We start from the raw sequence: 19,124 nt of genomic DNA, 5'->3' as shown, positions 1-19,124 counted from the left end.
GCCTCGTGTGTCTGTTCCACCATTCAGTTAGATCCTGGCTACTCTGTACTTCAACTGTAGTAATCCACCTTTTCTCCATGTCCTTTGATACCCTTACCCAACAAAAATCTATCAATCTCAATCTTGAAAGTTCCAATTGACCCCTAAAGCCTATTGGAGGAGATAGTTCCAGATTTCCATTATTCTTTTTGTGGAGACGTGCTTCCTGACATCACCCCTGGGCAGCCTAGCTCTATTTTAAGGTTATGTTCCCATTGTTCTGGACTCCCGCACCTGAAGAAATAGTTTCTCTGTATCGCGCCAGCATGTGCTTGTTGAGTGCTATATAGTCTGTGTAATCTGTGTATTCTGTGTAATTCTACCCTACCAAATCCTTTAATCATTTTAAATACCTCATTTGGATCACCCCTTAATCTAATTTCACTTCAACTTTTATTTTATCTGCCCTTGGTTCCATTTCCAGGTACCAAGGTTGGGTTTAAGGAAGACCATTACATGCTGCGTCAAAGCATGCTCACCTCCGACACCCTGGACACACCAATGGTACGGACAAACAAACCAGTTGGGAGGGACGTTGTGAGGTGGAAGGTGATGGATAATGTGCACAAAGAGGCTACTATACGGCCCCAGGCAACCAACCACGACGACACTAGTGAGTATCGAGCAGACTCGGCTCGGGTGGGGAGGGGGAGGGGCTCGGCATTTCTGAATGGGAAGAGCACTAAAGCTACTCAATGGCTTTAAAAGTAGCATGTTGGTATTCTCTCTGTTAAAACAGTCCTTTGGGACTTCCATGCTAGCCTGTATCGTGCAGCAACAACAACATTTATATAGCGCCTTTAACATAATAAAACATCTCAAGAAACTTCACAGGAGCATAATCAGGCAAAAATTGACATCAAGTCGCATTAGAAGACGTGATCAACAGCTTGGTCAAAGAGTTAGGTATTAAGGACTGTCTTAAAAGAAGAGAGAGAAATAGAGAGGTGGTGAGCTTTTAGGCCGAGGCATCTGAAAGCATAGCCACCAATGGTGGAGTGATGAAAATAGGAATGTGCAAGAGGCCAGAATTAGAGGAGTGCAGAATTGGAGGAGCAGTGGATTAGGAAAGGCGACATCTTTCAATGCTGTACAGCCAATTGAATTCCAAAAGTCAGGAATGTGGGAGCAGTGCAATGTTTTTCATACTCCTCTGTCAAGAGCCAACATTTTTGTTCTGTAGTTTCCAAATTTGTTTCCCCATTTTTAATCTCCCAACAAGGGCAGGTTTTTTAATTTGCATTGAACTGCATTCTGCAACTTGAAACATTATTGGACGATTTGTGGTCATGGAGCAATGGACCAAATGGTTACTTTTATTCCTGGCTTTGTGTCTTACCCATTTCATCCCAAGCAATATACAGAGCGGAACTGGTTCAACATCACAAGAGGAGGGTCTTTAAATCAAACTCCTAGTAGTATGAGAATATACAACGCCTGAATGATAAGAAGGACCCATCAAACTTGATGGAGTCATGCTGAGTGCTGGAGCTCTATTGCTAGCTTGTCTAATGTTTAAATACACAGTCCAGTCTGGGTGAGCCTGGTACAAGGTTCAGTCCCTGGGCCATATTAATTTATTCTGCTGTTGTTTGAGTACGACAATGAATGAATGAATTTAGCTTCTCGGCCGCTTAGTATTTACAAAAACCTCCACCTCCTTAGCAACCATGGGCACCTCAACACAACTGATCTCCTAACATGAGGCATTACTAAAGCAATTTATCCTTCATCAGCATCTCATTTGAATAAACTCACCCAAATATGGGCAGGCATATTCCATGTTTGCCCATCACTTTGAGAGGAAAATTCCTGAAGTGGCTGGACTGACCCCTCGCCAGGCCCACCCTGGTACTGTCCAAAAATAGGCAGGTAACAGGGACAAAAAGTTAGCCCACCAAGACAAATTCTGTTCTGTCAAGCAAGTGTGACATTTAAGAAGTGTGCACTAAATGCAAGACTTTTCATACAGTAATAGATGATTCTGCCTAATTTGCTTTCCTTGTTGAACTTTGAAACTTTATCAGCATTTTCTGATCCTGGTTCTACTTTTTACTTTCAGTTCTGTACAACCTGTCACTGCGAGCAACTCGAGTATTCAATGATGAACTGAGAAAACCAGACTCAAAGGAGTTTGATCAGCTGAGACTTCATGTGGAGGAGAATGTAAGTGTGCACACGAACGTACGACAGTGCATTTAGCAGGACTGTATGGAGTGTCTGCCCTCTCCCAATTGCCCCTGTTCATTTTTCAATCTGAGTTTTTTTTAAACCCCATCTAACATGTACTTTCTTCTGTTTAAAACTCATTTCTTTATTTCAGTTAATCCAAACACTGCAAGAAATCTTTCTTCAAAGTCTCACAATATATTAGAATTCAGGTTTATTCTCTGATATTAGTCAATCTTCTGTGATCTTACCGACAATGATTCAATCCCCATTTTAAAATGTCTTCAATGTTATTATCCAATATTAATCCCATTGTCCCAGTTTATAATGGAAACTGCCTGTGTAAACTTTAACCAGTGGTAGAATGACATGTTTAAATAGGCAGTTTCCTTTGTAGCTGTGGGCATAGGAATTTATAATGGAAAAGGTTGACAGGAGTGTGCACAGGTGTGAGATTTTTAATATTGTGTGTGTGTATTTATATACATTAAATTAACAGCATTAAAAACTCATTTGAATGTGAGGTCTGCCTTTAATGGGTAAATGTATCAGCCAGTGAAGCACTTAAGTCATATAGAATAGAAGGCTGAGGTTATAGCTGCTGGTCTGGTCTAATGTAGTATTTGGAGGCAGGGCAAATTACACTCCTTGGGTTCAGGTGAGGGGTAAGAAATAATTGGCCAGGATTCTGGGTCCTAATCACCCTCCAGTGAGTTTTGTTGGAGGTGAGGACAGGATTGGACTGTGATGCCCACTGTGACTAAATAGCTTGTGATACTCATGTGAAGAATGAGCATTTGGGTGAAGTACTGGACAAAGTCTAACACCTGTCCGTGAGAGTGAACAGGAGAAATTGGGGGTGAGGGGAGGTGGGCTGGAAGTGTGGGGCACAATGAATGATACTGTGCAACATGATTTACAAGGGCTTGGTCAGTGCATCAGAACCACAGAGAAACCTACTTTCGGCTACTTTACCCTCCCTTTTTCTTTTACTTCAGAGATAGGTATTTCCTTTATCTGCCCCATGTCCTCTGGGACACTACTGCTCGCAGGTGGTTGTCCAGCTTCTTCTGCACTCCCCTGTGGCACTTCAACTAGGTGAGGCATCTCCCTCACTCTTGATGTTAATAGCGATGGCTGACTCTATTCAGACCTACAGCTATTGAACACATGGACAACATACTGCATCACCAGCAGGATTCATATCTGTTTCTCTAATTCTCCCATCAAAGCCCCTCTCTCTAGGTGCTGGTGTGCTGTTGGGTTTGTGCATGTGGAGGTGATGTGTCTGTGCAGTATCACATTCACTGTCAGTGTACTGGAGTGACAGTGACAGTCTGGAGTAATTGTTCATGTTGCATTTAAGGGGAATCTAGATAAGCTCATGAGGGAGAAGGGACTACAGGATAAGCTGATACGATGAGATGGAGAAGGTAATGTGGGGAGCATAAACACTAGTTGGACAAATGGCCTGTCTCTGCTGTAAATACTCTGTAATTCTATGAATGTTTGATGTTATGGCTGACCTCTGACCTATGTGTCTTTAGCTCAATGAAACATATAGCTCTGTCCCAGGGGTCCAGGCCATCCGGAATATCAAGTTTAGGTAAGGACTCTTCCCTACCTCTCGAGTCTCTCTCAGTTATTGTGTGTGTGCCTCTCTCTCTCTCACTACTTTCTCTCGGTGCTTCTCTCAATGATGCCAACTCCACCCTTTACTAAATCAAGAGATTTGGTATAAAAATCATGAGGTTTTTTTTCAAACATCAACCAATACAAATTGACAGTTGGTTTATAAATCTCATTAGTGGCTTATTTAATCTTGAACAGATCAGACCTCTTTATAAAAATGATATTACTGAAAATGCTTTAGAAAGAACTTCTATAATTTCCAACCTGCCTGTTGTTGGGACCTCAGTTGAGACTGTTAATTTTAAAATAAGGGATAGGAATTCCCCAGATCAATTTAAAGAATTACACAAGATTTCACATTTTAAGACTTTTACTATAACCAACTAAACTAAAAATCAACATTAACTAAACAGTACTCAGTAGTTGGCTAATACACTAAATTACAGAGAAAGATATTTCCCATTAACTTATTAAAACACTTGAAAACCCCACACCACATTTATACTTTACGCAGTCTTCTCATTGAGTTGGTATCGGTGCAGTTCTCAAACTTTTCCCAGTTGTAATGGGTTGGATCTCCCAGTTCTTCTAAAAAAAAAAGTCCTCTTCACTCACTTCTTCCGAGCACACTCAACTGGTCTTCTGTTACTAAGGCAATCTCTGGTAACTCTGTTGGTCTTTTATCCTCCATAAGCCTTGACCTTCAAACCGGGTTCAAACCTTAGCAGCCTCTCACTGTATCAGTGGCCTGAGAGCAGTTGTTTTCTCTCTCTTCCGTCTGAGGCCGTGCAGCTCCTGCTGGTTTCTTTATTTCTTCCTTTCGTCCTTATAGCCTGTCACACTTGGGAAAGCCTGTAGAATTTATTCAGAACAAAAGTCAATATTCAGAGTCCATAAGTCTGGCCATATCAAAACCACCCGAGCCTTCCTTTGTTTCCAGGTGTTAACAATTGCAACTCAAATTTGCATTTCAGAGCCCTTGGCTCCCTGTTTATGATCTGAGTGTCTGGGAGAGCAAAACCCTTTGTCCGTCAGGTGTTACAACCTTGCACTCTGCTTTCAAAAGGGTCTTTGATTTGGGTTCCTTGCTTGCATGGTAACTGAGACCCCTGGCTTATTTCTGGGTAGACTTCGGGTGAGGTCACATTTCTCCTCTGAATCTGTTTACACTGCATTAAAAATCATAGTTTTTTTAAAAAGCAGAATCATACTACAAAGTCCAGCGTTCACAACAATGTGTTTAAGAAGGATCCACTCTCCCATCACAGTCACCATTGGCTGAAACAGCTGCCACCTTATAGGGTGAAACTGTATACCAGCTTAATGCATTAATAAATTAAAAATATATTTATCTACAGTGGAGTAACTATTATCAAATCCAAATCTGAGTTATTCAAAATTTGATAGTGGCAGTTATTACAAACATGTGAACAACAACTGACAGGTTAGACCCTCTGATCCACCCAACCTGTCCCACACAATTGCAATGCCTTGTATATCACTATGTACATGCTCCCCAACCATAAAATGTAAAGATTTCAAATATCAGTTTCAATCATTATTTTTATTTGCAATATCTTAAAATAAGTTAATATAACAAATGGATATGGTCATGTGGAATAATAGATACTTAGTGGACTGTACAGTTATGCTGCTGTTTTAGGACCAATAGAGAACAATTTAAAATTCTACAGTCCTCCTTGAGCAGGGACACATTGCAAAGTGCTCTACATTGAAGAGTGCAAAACAGTGGATGCTAAACAGGAAGGGGAAGCTCAAAAATAAAGAGCAGGTTGGGGAATGAAAGGCACAATGGAGGAAAAGTTTTTAGGGAGTTTTTTTTAAAGCAGAAAGAGTGGAGAGAATTGAATAGAGAGGCCAGTGTTAGTTGTGTAGTAATGGAGTACTTAATTGTATTCAGGTGGTGGGCATTAACTGGGGATTCACTTGTGCCCCTATTAATAAACACAGACTGAAATTGTGGTTTTTGGGTAAGGAGGTGCGTCTTTGTAATGTGTATCCCTGTAAATAAAAGCTTATAAAGTGCGTAAGGATTAGGCTCCAGTTGTATCCGTCATTGCCTGTCTGTCTGGATTAGAACAAGGAGGACTGTTGTGGCTAAATGAGGGGCCGCCAATAGTGACAAAGTGAAAAACAGTAAGAAACTCTGAGAGGAGTAGGGGGATCATGCAGGAATTTGAAAATTAGGCCAAAAATTTCAGTCAACTCCTTAGGGCTTCCACAGTGCCCAGGGTAAGAGAGAGAGAAAGGCAGCACTAGCAATCTGGCAACTCCCACCCCATCCCCACTCCCCAGTTCCAGCCTTTCCCCTTACCGCTTTAAAATAAAAAGCCAGCAGTAGCTCCGGGACCTTGCAGAGCTGCTCTCTGTAATCAAGTCAACAGTCAGCAGACAGAGAGTCTGCAACCTGAACAAGAATCGATTGGAAAATGACAGGCAGGGTACCCACAGTGTTCCACTCTGTCCTCACAGCAGATCAGCCATCATGCCACAGGTGCAGATTCAAAAAACATCTCCCAAAATTGTTCGTCTACCATGGCATTGAATACAATTGATTTCTTTTGTTTAAATTGCCTCTTCCTCTGGCCTGTAATTACCTGCTTGTCTCCCACTCTCTTTCTGCTCATTTTCTCTGCCTCTCTGTTTCTCTCCTAACCTTCCTTTCACATATATTTGAAAAGATAACAAGAAGCAGGGAGTGAGTTCAAGACTGTACTAGAGGCTTTGAATGGCTGTTACAGTTTATGAAATCATCTGACACTTCTGCACTCGTATTGTAATATGAATTACCCAAGTAATAAGTTTGATCAATTTAGTTTTGATGTAAATTTAAGATACATTAGTGCAGTGTTTATATTACTGAGGTAATATTCGAGAGACCTGGATTAATAATCCAAAGTATGTGAGTTTAAAACCCACCATGGCAATCTGAGAATTTCAATTTACCCGTAAAAATTTGGTATCATTTAAAATGACCATGATTGTTGTAAAACCTCACTTGTCCTTTAGGGAAAGAAACCTGCTATCCTTAATTTTGAACCCATCTCCCGCCCCCGACTCACGTTCACATCCAAAAATTCAGTTCTTACACTGACTGTAATCACAAATGTGCTTTGCTCTCTCTGTCTGTCTGTCTCTCTCTCCATCCCTCTTTCCACCCCACCCCCCAACAACCTTCTTGAGATTTATCATAGTTTGGTAGAGGCTGTAACACTGAGATTGAGAATTTATCTGATTCAAACCTAAAATTCTTCTTCTGTTTTTTAGGCTTCAGCCAAAGTCAGGAAAGAGGTAAGTGATTTCTTGACACCAGCCAGTGGCCACAAGGCACTTTTTAAGTGCTCTTGCCTTGTCATTTATAAATTGTCACTGTCTGAACTACACCTCCAAGCTGACATCCACCTCACTTCGAAAGGTCACCGACCTGAAACGTTAACTCTGCAGATGCTGCCAGACCTGCTGACTATTTCCAGCACTTACTGTTTTTATTCCACACCTCATGCCTCTCCTGCAGAGCTCACTCTGAAACACTGACATCACCTACCTTGTTCACAGAGTTTAAACAGACTTTTGAAATGACCTTTTCTCACATTAAAATGATGTGTCACGGTTGGCCTATTCCACTGGCACCAGCTGACTTTTGGCACCTCAAGCATTTGCCTTTCTTCATATGTGGACATAGACGTTACATTTCACTGGCTGTTCATACTTGGCTTGATCCTGTTCTCACCCACTATCAGGAATCAATGGATAACAATCAGGAGAGGGAACCTGGGCTGCTGTCTATTCACCTCTCTAACTTTCAGAACTGAAGCTAAAACTGACTTTCTCCCGGGAGTCATCACACATCAAACTATAAAACAAAGGAAAAGAACGACTTGCATTTCTATGGCGCCTTTCACAACCTCAGGATGCCCCAGAGCTCCATACAGCCAATGAAATACTTTTGAAGTGCAGTCACTGTTGTCATGTAGAAAATGCCAATTTGTGCACAGCAAGCTCCCACAAGCAGCAAATGTGATAGACAACCAGATAATCTGTTTTAATTTTGGTTGAGGGATAAATATGGAGAGACCTCTGCTGCTGTTCTTTGAATAGTGTCATGGGATCTTTAACCTCCACCTGGGAGGACAGACAGGGCATCGGTTTCACATCGCATCCAAAGTACGGCCCCTCCAACAGTGCAGCACTCCCTCAGTACTGCACTGGGTGTGCCAGCCAGCCTGAGTCATGTGCTCAAGTCTCTGGAGTGGGTGACCTGAGACTTGAGCACATAATCTTGTGGTGGCTACAGTGCCGCCACTGAGCCAGGGCTGATCTCGCGACGGACCAGTGAGTCGGACTCAGTCCCTCCCTGCCCTGTGCTTTTACCTACTAGGCCATCCAGAGGAATTTAATACAAAGGGTCCCATCCCTTGATAAACCGAAGGTGCTGGACAGTATATCAAGGCTGCAAAAGCCTGTTGACTCTTGATGCCTTGATCATTTGTGCTCCCTGGGTCTATTTTGTGAGGCAATGGGCCTTATTAACACTTGCACCACTTGCTATACAGCCCAACCTCATGAGCCAACAGTGATGGAGTAGATTCAGCGTTATGGGGTCAATATTTGCATAGAATCATAGACTCTTACAATTCAGCCCATTGTGCCGGTACTGGCTCTTAGAAAGAGCCCAATTGCTCCCACTCCCCCGTTCTTTCCCCATAGCCCTGCATTGTAGTTTCCTTTTCAATTATTTATCCAATTCCCTTTTGAAAGTTACTATTGAATCTGCTTCCACTGCCCTTTCAAGCAGTGGTCTGGTTACTGACCCTCCTGTCAGTGGGAACAGTTTTTCCCTATTTATTCTGTCAAAACTGCTCAGAATTTTGAACACCTCCATCAAATCCCTCCTTAGCCTTTGTTACTCTACAGGGAACAACCCCAGCTTCTCCAATGTGATAAAAGCAAAATACTGCAGATGCTGGAAATCTGAAACAAAAACAAAAAGTGCTGGAAGTGCTCAGCAGGTCAGGCAGCATCTGTGGAGAGAGAAGCAAAGTTAACGTTTCAGGTTTGTGACCTTTCATCAGAACTGGCAAAGGTTAGAAAATAATTGGGTTTTAAGCAAGTGAAGGGGAGGGTATGGGCGAGAGAACAAAGGGGAAGGTGTTTGAGAGGGCAGGAGAGATTAAATAACAAAGCTGTCCTGGGACAAAGGCAAAGCATGTGTTAATACTTGTGGTGAAAGACAAAGCATTAGTCCAGAGAGAGTGTTAATAGTGGAATAATGAGCAGTTCTGACTACATGAAAAGCAGGCACATGGTTAAAAAGTAAAATATTTTTTAAAAAGGCCAGTCAGGCTCTGAAGTTATTGAACTCAATGTTCAGTCCACAATGCTGTAGAGTGCCTAATCGAAAGATCAGCTGCTGCTCCTCGAGCTTGCGTTGCTGTTCACTGGAACATGGGTGGCACAGTGGCGCAGTGGTTAGCATTGCAGCCTCACAGCTCCAGGGACCTGGGTTCGATTCTGGGTACTGCCTGTGCGGAGTTTGCAAGTTCTCCCTGTGACCGCGTGGGTTTCCGCCGGGTGCTCTGGTTTCCTCCCACAGTCAAAGACTTTCAGGTGATAGGTAAATTGGCCGTTGTAAATTGCCCCTAGTGTAGGCAGGTGATAGGGAATATGGGATTACTGTAGGATTGGTATAAATGGGTGGTTGTTGGTTGGCACAGACTCAGTGGGCCGAAGGGCCTGTTCCAGTGCTGCATCTCTAAATAAATAAAATAAATAAATAAACACTGGAACAGGCCAAGGACAGAAATGTGGGTATGAGAGCAGGGCGGGGGGTTGGGGGTGTTGAAATGTCCAGCAACCGGAAGCTTGGGGTTATGCTTTTGGACTGAGTGGAGGTATTCTGCAAAGCGGTCACCCAATCTGCATTTGGTCTCCCCACTGTAAAGGAGACCACATTGTGAGCAGCGAATACAGTATACTACATTGAAAGAAGTACAAGTAAATCACTGCTTCACCTGAAAGGAGTGTTTGGGGCCTGGGATAGTGAGGAGAGAGGCGGTAAAAGGGCAGGTATTACACCTCCTGCGATTGTATGGGAAGGTGCCGTGGGAAGGGGACGAGGCGTCGGGGGTGATGGAGGAGTGGACCAGGGTGTCGCAGAGGGAACGATCCCTTCGGAATGCTGACGGGGAAGGGAGGGGAAGATGAGTTTGCTAGTGGCATCACGCTGGAGGTGGCGGAAATGGCGGAGGATGCTCCTTTGGATGTGGAGGCTGGTGGAGTGGAAAGTGAGAAAAAGGGTAATCCTGTTGCGTTTCTCAGAAGGACGGGATGGTGTGAGGGCAGAGGTGCGGGAATTGGGCTGGACACGGTTGAGGGCCCTGTCAACCACAGTGGGGGGGGGGGGAATCCTCGGTTGAGGAAAAAGGAAGACATATCAGAAGCACTGTTGTGGCAGGCAGCATCATCAGAGCAGATGCGTTGGAGATGGAGAGACTGGGAGAATGGAATGGAGTCCTTACAGGAGGCAGGGTGTGAAGAAGTGTAGTCGAGGTAGCTGTGGAAGTCAGTGGGCTTATAATGAATATTAGTAGACAGCCTATCCCCAGAGATGGAGACAGAGAAGTCGAGGAAGGGAAGGGAAGTGTCGAAGAAGGACCATGTAAAGGTGAGAGAAGGGAGGAAATTGGAAGCAAAGTTGATAAAGTTTTCCAGTTCGGGGCGGGAGCAGGAAACGGCACCGATACAGTCATCAAAGTACCGGAAGAAGAGTTGGGGGAGGGGGCCTGAGTAGAGTTTCTATGTTTCTATGACTGGAACAAGGAATGTTCGACATATCCCACAAAAAGACAGGCATAACTAGGCACCTTCCCATACAATCGCAGGAGGTGTAATACCTGCCCTTTTACCTCCTCTCTCCTCACTATCCAAGGCCCCGAACACTCCTTTCAGGTGAAGCAGTGATTTATTTGTACTTCTTTCAATGTGGTATACTGTATTCGCTGCTCACAATGTGGTCTCCTCTACATTGGGGAGACCAAGCGCAGACTGGGTGACAGCTTTGCGGAACACCTCCGCTCAGTCCGAAAGCATGACCCCGAGCTTCCGGTTGCTTGCCATTTCAACACTCCCCCCTGCTCTCATGCTCACATCTCTGTCCTGGGATTGCTGCAGTGTTCCAGTGAACATCAACGCAAGCTCAAGGAGCAGCACCTGATCTTTTGATTAGGCACTTTACAGCCTGCCGAATCAAACACCTTCCCCTTTGTTCTCTCCCCCACCCCCTCCCCCTCACTTGCTTAAAACCTAATTCTTTTCTAATCTTTGCCAGTTCTGATGAAAGGTCACAAACCTGAAACGTTAACTTTGCTTCTGCAATCTCTGCTTGGAACTGAACGGCGCGCTTGCTAATTCTGACTATTTTCCACACAGGCAGGACCTGACTATTGTCAACACACAACTACCCGCCTTGCGTTCCGCAGAGACACAGATCGTGAATTTAACTGAAGACAAGGTTACCTCAGGAAACTTCAACAGTCTGAAAGTTACTCCCGGCTACTATACAGTGGCATCTGATCGAGGTGAGATTAAAGCAGGAAAATGTACATCGCTCAACTGTACACCGGATATTTTCCTTCAGGAAAATTGAGGAATGGGATCCAAGGAGTGGTTCACTGGGCAATTTGGGAGCAGGGATTGTGGGGTAGATCACTAAAACTGGAGTTGACTGCAAGGAGTGGATCACCAGGACTGGAGTTGACAGTGTGGGATGGATCACCAGGACTGGAGTTGACAGTGTGGGATGGATCACCAGGACTGGAGTTGACTGTGTGGAGCGGATCACCAGGACTGGAGTTGACTGTGTGGGATGGATCACCAGGACTGGAGTTGACTGTGTGGAGTGGATCACCAGGACTGGAGTTGACTGTGTGGGATGGATCACCAGGACTGGAGTTGACTGTGTGGAGTGGAACATTACGACTGGAGTTGACTGCGTGAGGTGGATCAGCAGAACTGGAGTTGACTGTGTGGAGTAGATCACTAGGGCTGGAGTTGGCGATGTGGAGTGGATCAATAGGACAGGAGTTGTCTGTGTGGAGTGGATCACTCGGACTGGAGTTTGCTGTGTGGAGTGGATCACCTGAACAGGAGTTGACTCTGTGGAGTGGATCACTAGGGCTGGAGTTGACTGCGTGGCGAGGATCACTAGGACTGGATTGACTGTGTGGAGTGTATCACTAGGACTGGAATTGACTCTGTGGAGTGGATCACTAGGACTGGAATTGACTCTGTGGAGTGGATCACTAGGGCTGGAGTTGGCTGTGCAGAGTGGATCACTAGGGCTGGAGTTGGCTATGTGGAGTGGAACATTACGACTGGAGTTGACTGCGTGAGGTGGATCAGCAGAACTGGAGTTGACTGTGTGGAGTAGATCACTAGGGCTGGAGTTGGCGATGTGGAGTGGATCAATAGGACAGGAGTTGTCTGTGTGGAGTGGATCACTCGGACTGGAGTTTGCTGTGTGGAGTGGATCACCTGAACAGGAGTTGACTCTGTGGAGTGGATCACTAGGGCTGGAGTTGGCTGTGTTGGGTGGATCACCAGGACTGGAATTGACTGTGTGGAGTGTATCACTAGGACTGGAATTGACTCTGTGGAGTGGATCACTAGGACTGGAATTGACTCTGTGGAGTGGATCACTAGGGCTGGAGTTGGCTGTGCAGAGTGGATCACTAGGGCTGGAGTTGGCTATGTGGAGTGGATCAATAGGACTGGAATTGACTGTGCAGAGTGGATCACTAGGGCTGGAGTTGGCTATGTGAAGTGGATCAATAGGACAGGAGTTTGCTGTGTGGAGTGGATCACCAGGACTGGAATTGACTGTGTGGAGTGGATCACTGGGACTGGAGTTGACTGTGTGGAGTGGATCACTCGGGCTGGTGTTGAAAGTATGCAGTGGATCACCCGGACTGGAGTTGACTGCTTGGCGTGGATCACTAGGACTGGATTGACTGTGTGGAGTTGATCATTAGGGCTGGAGCTGGCAGTGTTGGGTGGATCACCAGGACTGGAATTGACTATGTGGAGTGGATCACTGGGACTGGAGTTGACTGCGTGGCGTCGATCACTAGGACTGGATTGACTGTGTGGAGTGGATCTCTAGGACTGGAGTTAACAATATGCAGTGGATCACAAGTACTGGAGTTGATAGTGTGGAGTGGATCAGGACTGGAGTTGGCTGTGTGGAGTGGATCACTAGGATTGGAGTTGACAGTACACAGTGGATCACTAGGACTGGAGTTGACTGTACACAGTGGATCACTAGGACTGGAGTTGACAGTATGCACTGGATCACTAGGACTGGGGTTGACCCTATGCAGTGGATCTCTAGGACTGGAGTTGACAGTATGCACTGGATCACTAGGACTGGGGTTGACCCTATGCAGTGGATCTCTAGGACTGGAGTTGACAGTATGCACTGGATCACTAGGACTGGGGTTGACAGTATGCAGTGGATCACTAGATTTGTCCATAAACATATCATTCCAGATTGTGAAGATGATAGATGGAGGTCTGTCACCTGAATGAATTTCAATCTCCTCACACTTCTCCTCAGGTCTGTCCCTAGGCCAGGGATTTAACTTATAAAAGCAGGTGTTTGACTGTAAGGAGCATGACTGAAATTGCTGGGTTTGGAATCACCATCTATGTTCCTTGGCCTCTCGGCAGATGCTCATGGGCAGGTGGAATTCCAGGATGGGGTTGAATCTGTTGATGTGCGGGTCCCACTCTTCGTGAAGGATGAAGATGATGATGAGAAGCATCTGCGAGTGGAGGCCGTGGACGTTCCACAGGGGAATGCGGAGATCGGCAAGCGATTTGTGAACATCACCATCATCAAAGAAGCCCGTAAGTCTTTGGGAATCTCACCTCAGCCTAGATGGCTCTGGTTCAGCTCAGCTCCCTGTCTTCAACTTGCCCAAACCCCATTCCAGTTCTCTCAGCTCTTGTCTATTCATCTTTCCAATGGCATACTACTCTCGAGATTACTTTACCTCCATTTTCTCCTGAAGGGACTAAAAGGCCAAGCTCCAGTAGATCAGTCCATGCCCATTCTTTATGACTGAGGCTGAATGACGCTCTATTCAACGGTGAGAGGCAACGCAGCCGAGGGCAATTCTGCCCTTACCTGGTGGCGTATGTCTGTGTCATCTGGCAGGAGCTGGTGAACTGTAAGAGGCATCACAGCCCAGCAGAGTTCTGTCCTTGCCTGACAGCGTATGTATGTGCTCTCTGGCAGGAGATGCTGGATTGTGATCAGTAGTGGGGATCTTGGTCCGATTATTTTTCTTAACTCTTAGCTAAACCAGGAGTGCTCTTCCCAATTGTGGTGCTGCCAATGATTAATTAGCTCTGCAAAGCCCAGGAAACAAACCTGGTGTTTCTTCTGGTCTGTATATCTCAGTGCCAGACCACACAATTACAAAATGAGCCATTATAGAGCATAGCTGTCAGGTTGGCCACCTTCTCTCCTTTTCCCTCTGAAGTGTCAACTCTGAGTTATGGGTCCACAAGAAGCAGTTGCCTCTCATGCAAGTGGCCATTTACAATAGATGAGTTTAGGCAGCAAGTGGCAGTAGGACATTTGTTCATGTAAGGCATCACAGCTGAGCCTGCATATATCCCCACCCCAACACCTCCGCATGCGCTCCCTTCCCGGCAGGTCCAGCAGTTGTGCTTGAAATCCATTAACTTCTGCCAGTTGGCTGGGAAAACGTCAGCAGAAGATCGGCAGAAATGCCACAACCAGTGGGTAATCTTGTTTATCACGGCGCCATTTGACGTGTGTGTGTTTCTGCTCTTTCCAGTAGCCAAAAGCATCGTCACCTTCCTGCAACCGTCCTACACATGCCAGCGGCAGGACCAAGTGGCTAAAATCCCCCTCTTCCGGGAGATAATTGAGGATGGACGCACACAGGTCTCCTATAGGACAAGAGATTTCACCGCCAAGGCTGGCAAGGTATGGCTGATACATGGTGGCATAGCTTGGGGAATCTTGGAGTGTACAGTCCCCACTGGCGGCAGTCTATATTGAGCAAGAACAAACCAATGGCCTTTTCTATGGTATGGTCTCCATATTACATTTGGAGTGCTGTGCACAGTTCTGGTCTCTATAATTACAAAAAGATATTGAGGCACTGGAGAAGGTGCAAAAAAGATTTAAAAGCATGGTATCAGAACTGAGAGATTATGCCTATTAGGAAAGATTGAACAGGCTGGGGCTTTTTTCTCTAGAAAAGAAAAGATTGAGGGATGACCTAATAAAAGGCCTTAAAATTATGAAGGAGTTGATGGCGTAGGCACAGTATTATGATCCCCGTGGAGACCACCAACAAATGGAAAGAATCAAATCCACCAATTGACCCCAATTTTGGAAACCAAACCAAACGGACAAGATTTCACTTTTATAAATTTTACTTTAACACTAAAACCAAAACCAACATAAATTAAACATGAAGCAACAGACAGATCATAGTCAATATATATATTACAAATGACACCTTAACTATCAGATACAACAGAGATGGGTCTCATGGTATTGCTGGGCAGTCCACCCAGCATATGTGGCAACAATTACAGTTACACAGTTCTTCACAACTCTGAGGTTCTTCAAGTAGATTTTCAGCTCCTTTCTTCAAGGATTTAGCCACTCTTCTTCCAACAGCAGTTCCCTCTCAATCTGACCTCCACGGATGCAGTCTTCACCACAAGGCGCACTTCTCCAGAACCTCCTCAGCTATGCTCACAACAGTCTTGATAGCATGCATTTACCAGTATTCCCTTTATCCAAGTCCTCCAATAACGACCTGTGCACTGTATGGCCAGATCTGACTAGTCAGCTGCTTTAAGTAATAGAAACAGCTCCTGGATTCAGTCTTCATTTTCTTCTGCTTGCTGGTGCTCCGCTCTTGCCTGATCTGGGAAGGACTCTGTCTCCTTTTACCTGGTTCCAACCAGTGTCAGTTTCCTCAGAAACCTGAAGTTGTTTTTTCCAGCTTCTGTTTCAGTCTTGGTTTCCATTTCTCGTTCAGTTCTATTTTCTGTTTCAATTCTAGTCCCGTTTCAATTCTAGTTTCCTTCTCAGTTAGGGTCTAAAAGAAAACAAGCTTTTCAACCACTGATTCCATTACAGTAGATGCTTCCACTTGTGAGAGAGATCAAAACTAGGAGCCACGAATATAAGATAGTCACTAATAAATCCAATAGGGTATTCAGAGGAAATTTCTTTACCCAGAGGGTGCCTGATACCACATTGAGTAGTTGAGGTGAATAGCATAAGATGCCTTTAAAGGGAGAAAGGAATAGAAGGATATGCTGACAGAGTTAGATAAAGTAGCGTGGGAGGAATCTTTCGGAGGAGATGTTAAACTGAGGCCCCATCTGCCCTCTCTGGTGGATGTAAAAGATCCCTTAGCACTATTGAAAGAAGAGCAGTGGTGTTCTTCCTGGTGTCCTGGTTAAACTTTATCCTTCAACTAACATCATAAAAAAAAAGCAGGTGGTTTGGTTGTTATCAAATTACTGTTTTTCGGAGCTTGCTGTGCACAAATTGGCTGCTGCATTTCCAGCATTACAACAGTGACTGCACTTCAGAGAGTGCTTAAGGTCTGTAATGGTTGTGAAGGAGCCCAGAATATTAACGGTGCCTGGGTCTCAGGATATCTTATTCTGTCTCTGGTCTCAGAATGTGTTACGTAGAACTAAACAGGAGTAAACAGTAAACACAGGAGTAAACTACATGACCCCTCAAGCCTGCTCCACCATTCAATACGATCGTGGCTGATCTTCTGGCTCAACTCCACTTTCCCGCCTGCTCCCCATATCCCTTGATTCCCTAAAGGACCAAAAATCTATCTCTCCCAGCCTTAAATGTATTCAACGATGGAGCATCCACAACCATCTGGGGTAGCAAATTTCAAAGATTCACAACCCTTTGAGTGAAGAAAGTTCTCCTCATCTCAGTCCTAAATGATCGGCTCCTTTATCCTGAGACTGTGCCCATGTTCTAGATTTCACAGCCAGGGGAGACAATCTCCAGTGTCTACCCTGTCCAGTCCCTTCAAAATCTAGTATGTGTCAATGAGGTTACCTTTCATTCTTGTAAACTCCAGACAGCAGAGCTCCAATGTGCTCATCCTCTCATTATGTGTGTATTGGTGCCTGGATGGTGTGTTGAATGTTTCCTGTGTGTTCTAGGGGAAGGTTTATGACTCCCTGTGACCTGGGGTATTCACTCACTTTTATCTTAGAATCATAGAATGATATAACACAGAAGGTGGCCATTCAGCCCATCGTGCCTGTGCCGACTCTTTGAAATCCAGTCCCCTGCTCTTCCCCCATCGCCATGCAAATTTTTCCCCTTCACGTATTTATCCAAATATCTTTTGAAAGTTACTATTGAATCTGCTTTCTTTCAGGCAGTGCATTCCAGATTACAGCAACTCACTGTATAAAAAAAAGTTTCCTCAGGTCACCATTGGTTCTTTTGTCAATTCCTTTAAATTTGTTTGCCAATCCTTCTGCCACTGGAAACAGTTTCTCCTTATTTACTGTATCACTCTTTCATAATTTTGAACACCTCTATCAAATCTCTTAACCTTCTCTGCTCTAAGGAGAACAACTTGTCTGCACCCTCTCTAAGGCACTTGACATCCTTCTTAAGGTGTGCAGCCCAGAAATGAACACAATCCTCCAGCTGACACCTAACCAGTGATTAATAAAGGTTTAGCACAACTTCCTTGCTTTTGTATTCAATTCCTCTATTAATAAAGCTAAGAAACCCATATGCTTTAAGACCCTTCTCAACTTGTCCTTCCACCTTCAAAGATTTGTATACATATACCCCGGTCTCTCTGTTCTTGCACCTCCTCCAGAATTGCACCATTTAGTTTATATTGCCTCTCCTCATTCTTTGTACCAAAATGTATCACTTCACACTTTCTGTCTCTTGCAGGATTACGTATCGACAGAGAACGAGGTCACGTTCCACCCTGGAGAGACCCGCAAGGAGATTCCCGTCAAACTCCTGGAGCAGACAGAGATTGATACCCTCCTGGGAAACGAGCAGGTCAAACAATTCCACCTGGAGCTGTATAAGCCCCGAAATGGGGCAAAGCTGGGGAAGTTTCCCAACACCACTGTCATCATCGCCGATGAGAATGGTGCGTTCAATTGTTGCCTTGTTTGTCAGTTAACCCCTTCTGCTTCCTGCACCTTTTGTTTTCCGCTACCCGGTCACCCTTCCACCTTCTCCTCCCCGCTGAAAGAGCTGGCTCTTCCTGGTTACAGTTGGCCCAGGCAAAGGCCATTGACAGCTGTGCCCAAGCAGCTGTTCTTCTGTACGAGCAGAAAAGTGAGTGCTGAGAGGCATGGCTGCAGACGAGTCCAAATCTGTCCTTGTTTAACAAGTATAGATGTATACACACACACATACGCATGTGCCACACTTGCACACCCACATGTATACATACATGGGGGCACACCCTTGTTCTAGTGGGCACACCCTCCCGCATTTGTGCCCATACAGGAACATGCAGGCATACATGGGTGCACACATGCATCCTTGCACACGTGTACACACAGCACACAGGGACATGTGCATATGCACTTATTCTCTTTCTATCAGGGGACATTCACTCCCTCCATAGCCCGAAGGTGCTGAGCAAACTGCCATGCTCCCTAATGACACCCTGATCTGGGTCTGAACCCGGGAGCTTCTCTCAGCTACTCCCAGACTTAACCATCTCAGTGATCGTCAAGGGAAGCCGGTTGAATTCCACTTTTGGTTACTGTAATGGTAACTCAAAACTCAAACTGGCTGCACTGGCTTAATATTATACCAGTTCAGGGGTAATCTGGGGGGACTCAGGAGAGCAATGCCCCCTCTCTGGATGTGTCTATATTGCACTGGCTGCTGTCCTTCATACAGTAGGCTGTAAACCCAATGTAAACTTCCCGATTGTGTCACGTCTGGTGGCTGAGGAGTATAGTTTGGGATCTGTCCCATAGATGGCCTGACAAACTTTCCTTGGGATTGTCGCTACACAAAACCAATCAGGAGTGGGTAGACGACCACAGCACAGAATCAACACAGAAGCAGCTCAGGAGGGGCACATATTCACGTGTTTCTTTTTATTGAATCCTTTGATGAGAGTTTTACTGCTGTTCAGAGTGACAGATGTGTGTTTATTTATGTGTGTGTCGAT

At 45.0% G+C, this 19,124-nt stretch overlaps 1 protein-coding gene and 1 long non-coding RNA gene across 6 annotated transcripts in view; one reads left to right on the top strand and one right to left on the bottom strand.

The window, feature by feature from the left end:
- itgb4 (integrin, beta 4) overlaps window positions 1-19,124 on the top strand; it is a 162,042-nt gene that overhangs the window by 77,202 nt on the left and 65,716 nt on the right. For all 5 annotated transcript variants that reach the window (XM_068057841.1, XM_068057845.1, XM_068057842.1 and 2 more), the window contains 8 exons: window positions 464-652; window positions 2,102-2,205; window positions 3,756-3,814; window positions 7,129-7,152; window positions 11,290-11,438; window positions 13,588-13,767; window positions 14,727-14,878; window positions 17,873-18,080. In XM_068057841.1, coding sequence (XP_067913942.1) covers window positions 464-652; window positions 2,102-2,205; window positions 3,756-3,814; window positions 7,129-7,152; window positions 11,290-11,438; window positions 13,588-13,767; window positions 14,727-14,878; window positions 17,873-18,080 — 1,065 coding nt within the window. The remainder of the gene's footprint in view (window positions 1-463; window positions 653-2,101; window positions 2,206-3,755; window positions 3,815-7,128; window positions 7,153-11,289; window positions 11,439-13,587; window positions 13,768-14,726; window positions 14,879-17,872; window positions 18,081-19,124) is intronic.
- LOC137384196 (uncharacterized) lies at window positions 4,193-11,574 on the bottom strand. Its single transcript, XR_010977539.1, has 2 exons — window positions 11,377-11,574; window positions 4,193-4,692 (listed from the first exon to the last, which is right to left on the bottom strand). It is a non-coding gene; the product is annotated as an uncharacterized lncRNA (long non-coding RNA).

This window comes from Heterodontus francisci, chromosome 26 (genome assembly GCF_036365525.1).
Source record: "Heterodontus francisci isolate sHetFra1 chromosome 26, sHetFra1.hap1, whole genome shotgun sequence".
Classification (NCBI taxonomy): domain Eukaryota; kingdom Metazoa; phylum Chordata; class Chondrichthyes; order Heterodontiformes; family Heterodontidae; genus Heterodontus; species Heterodontus francisci.
Note: the sequence above shows the minus strand (reverse complement) of the source record. Positions and strands in the feature narration are given on the sequence as shown.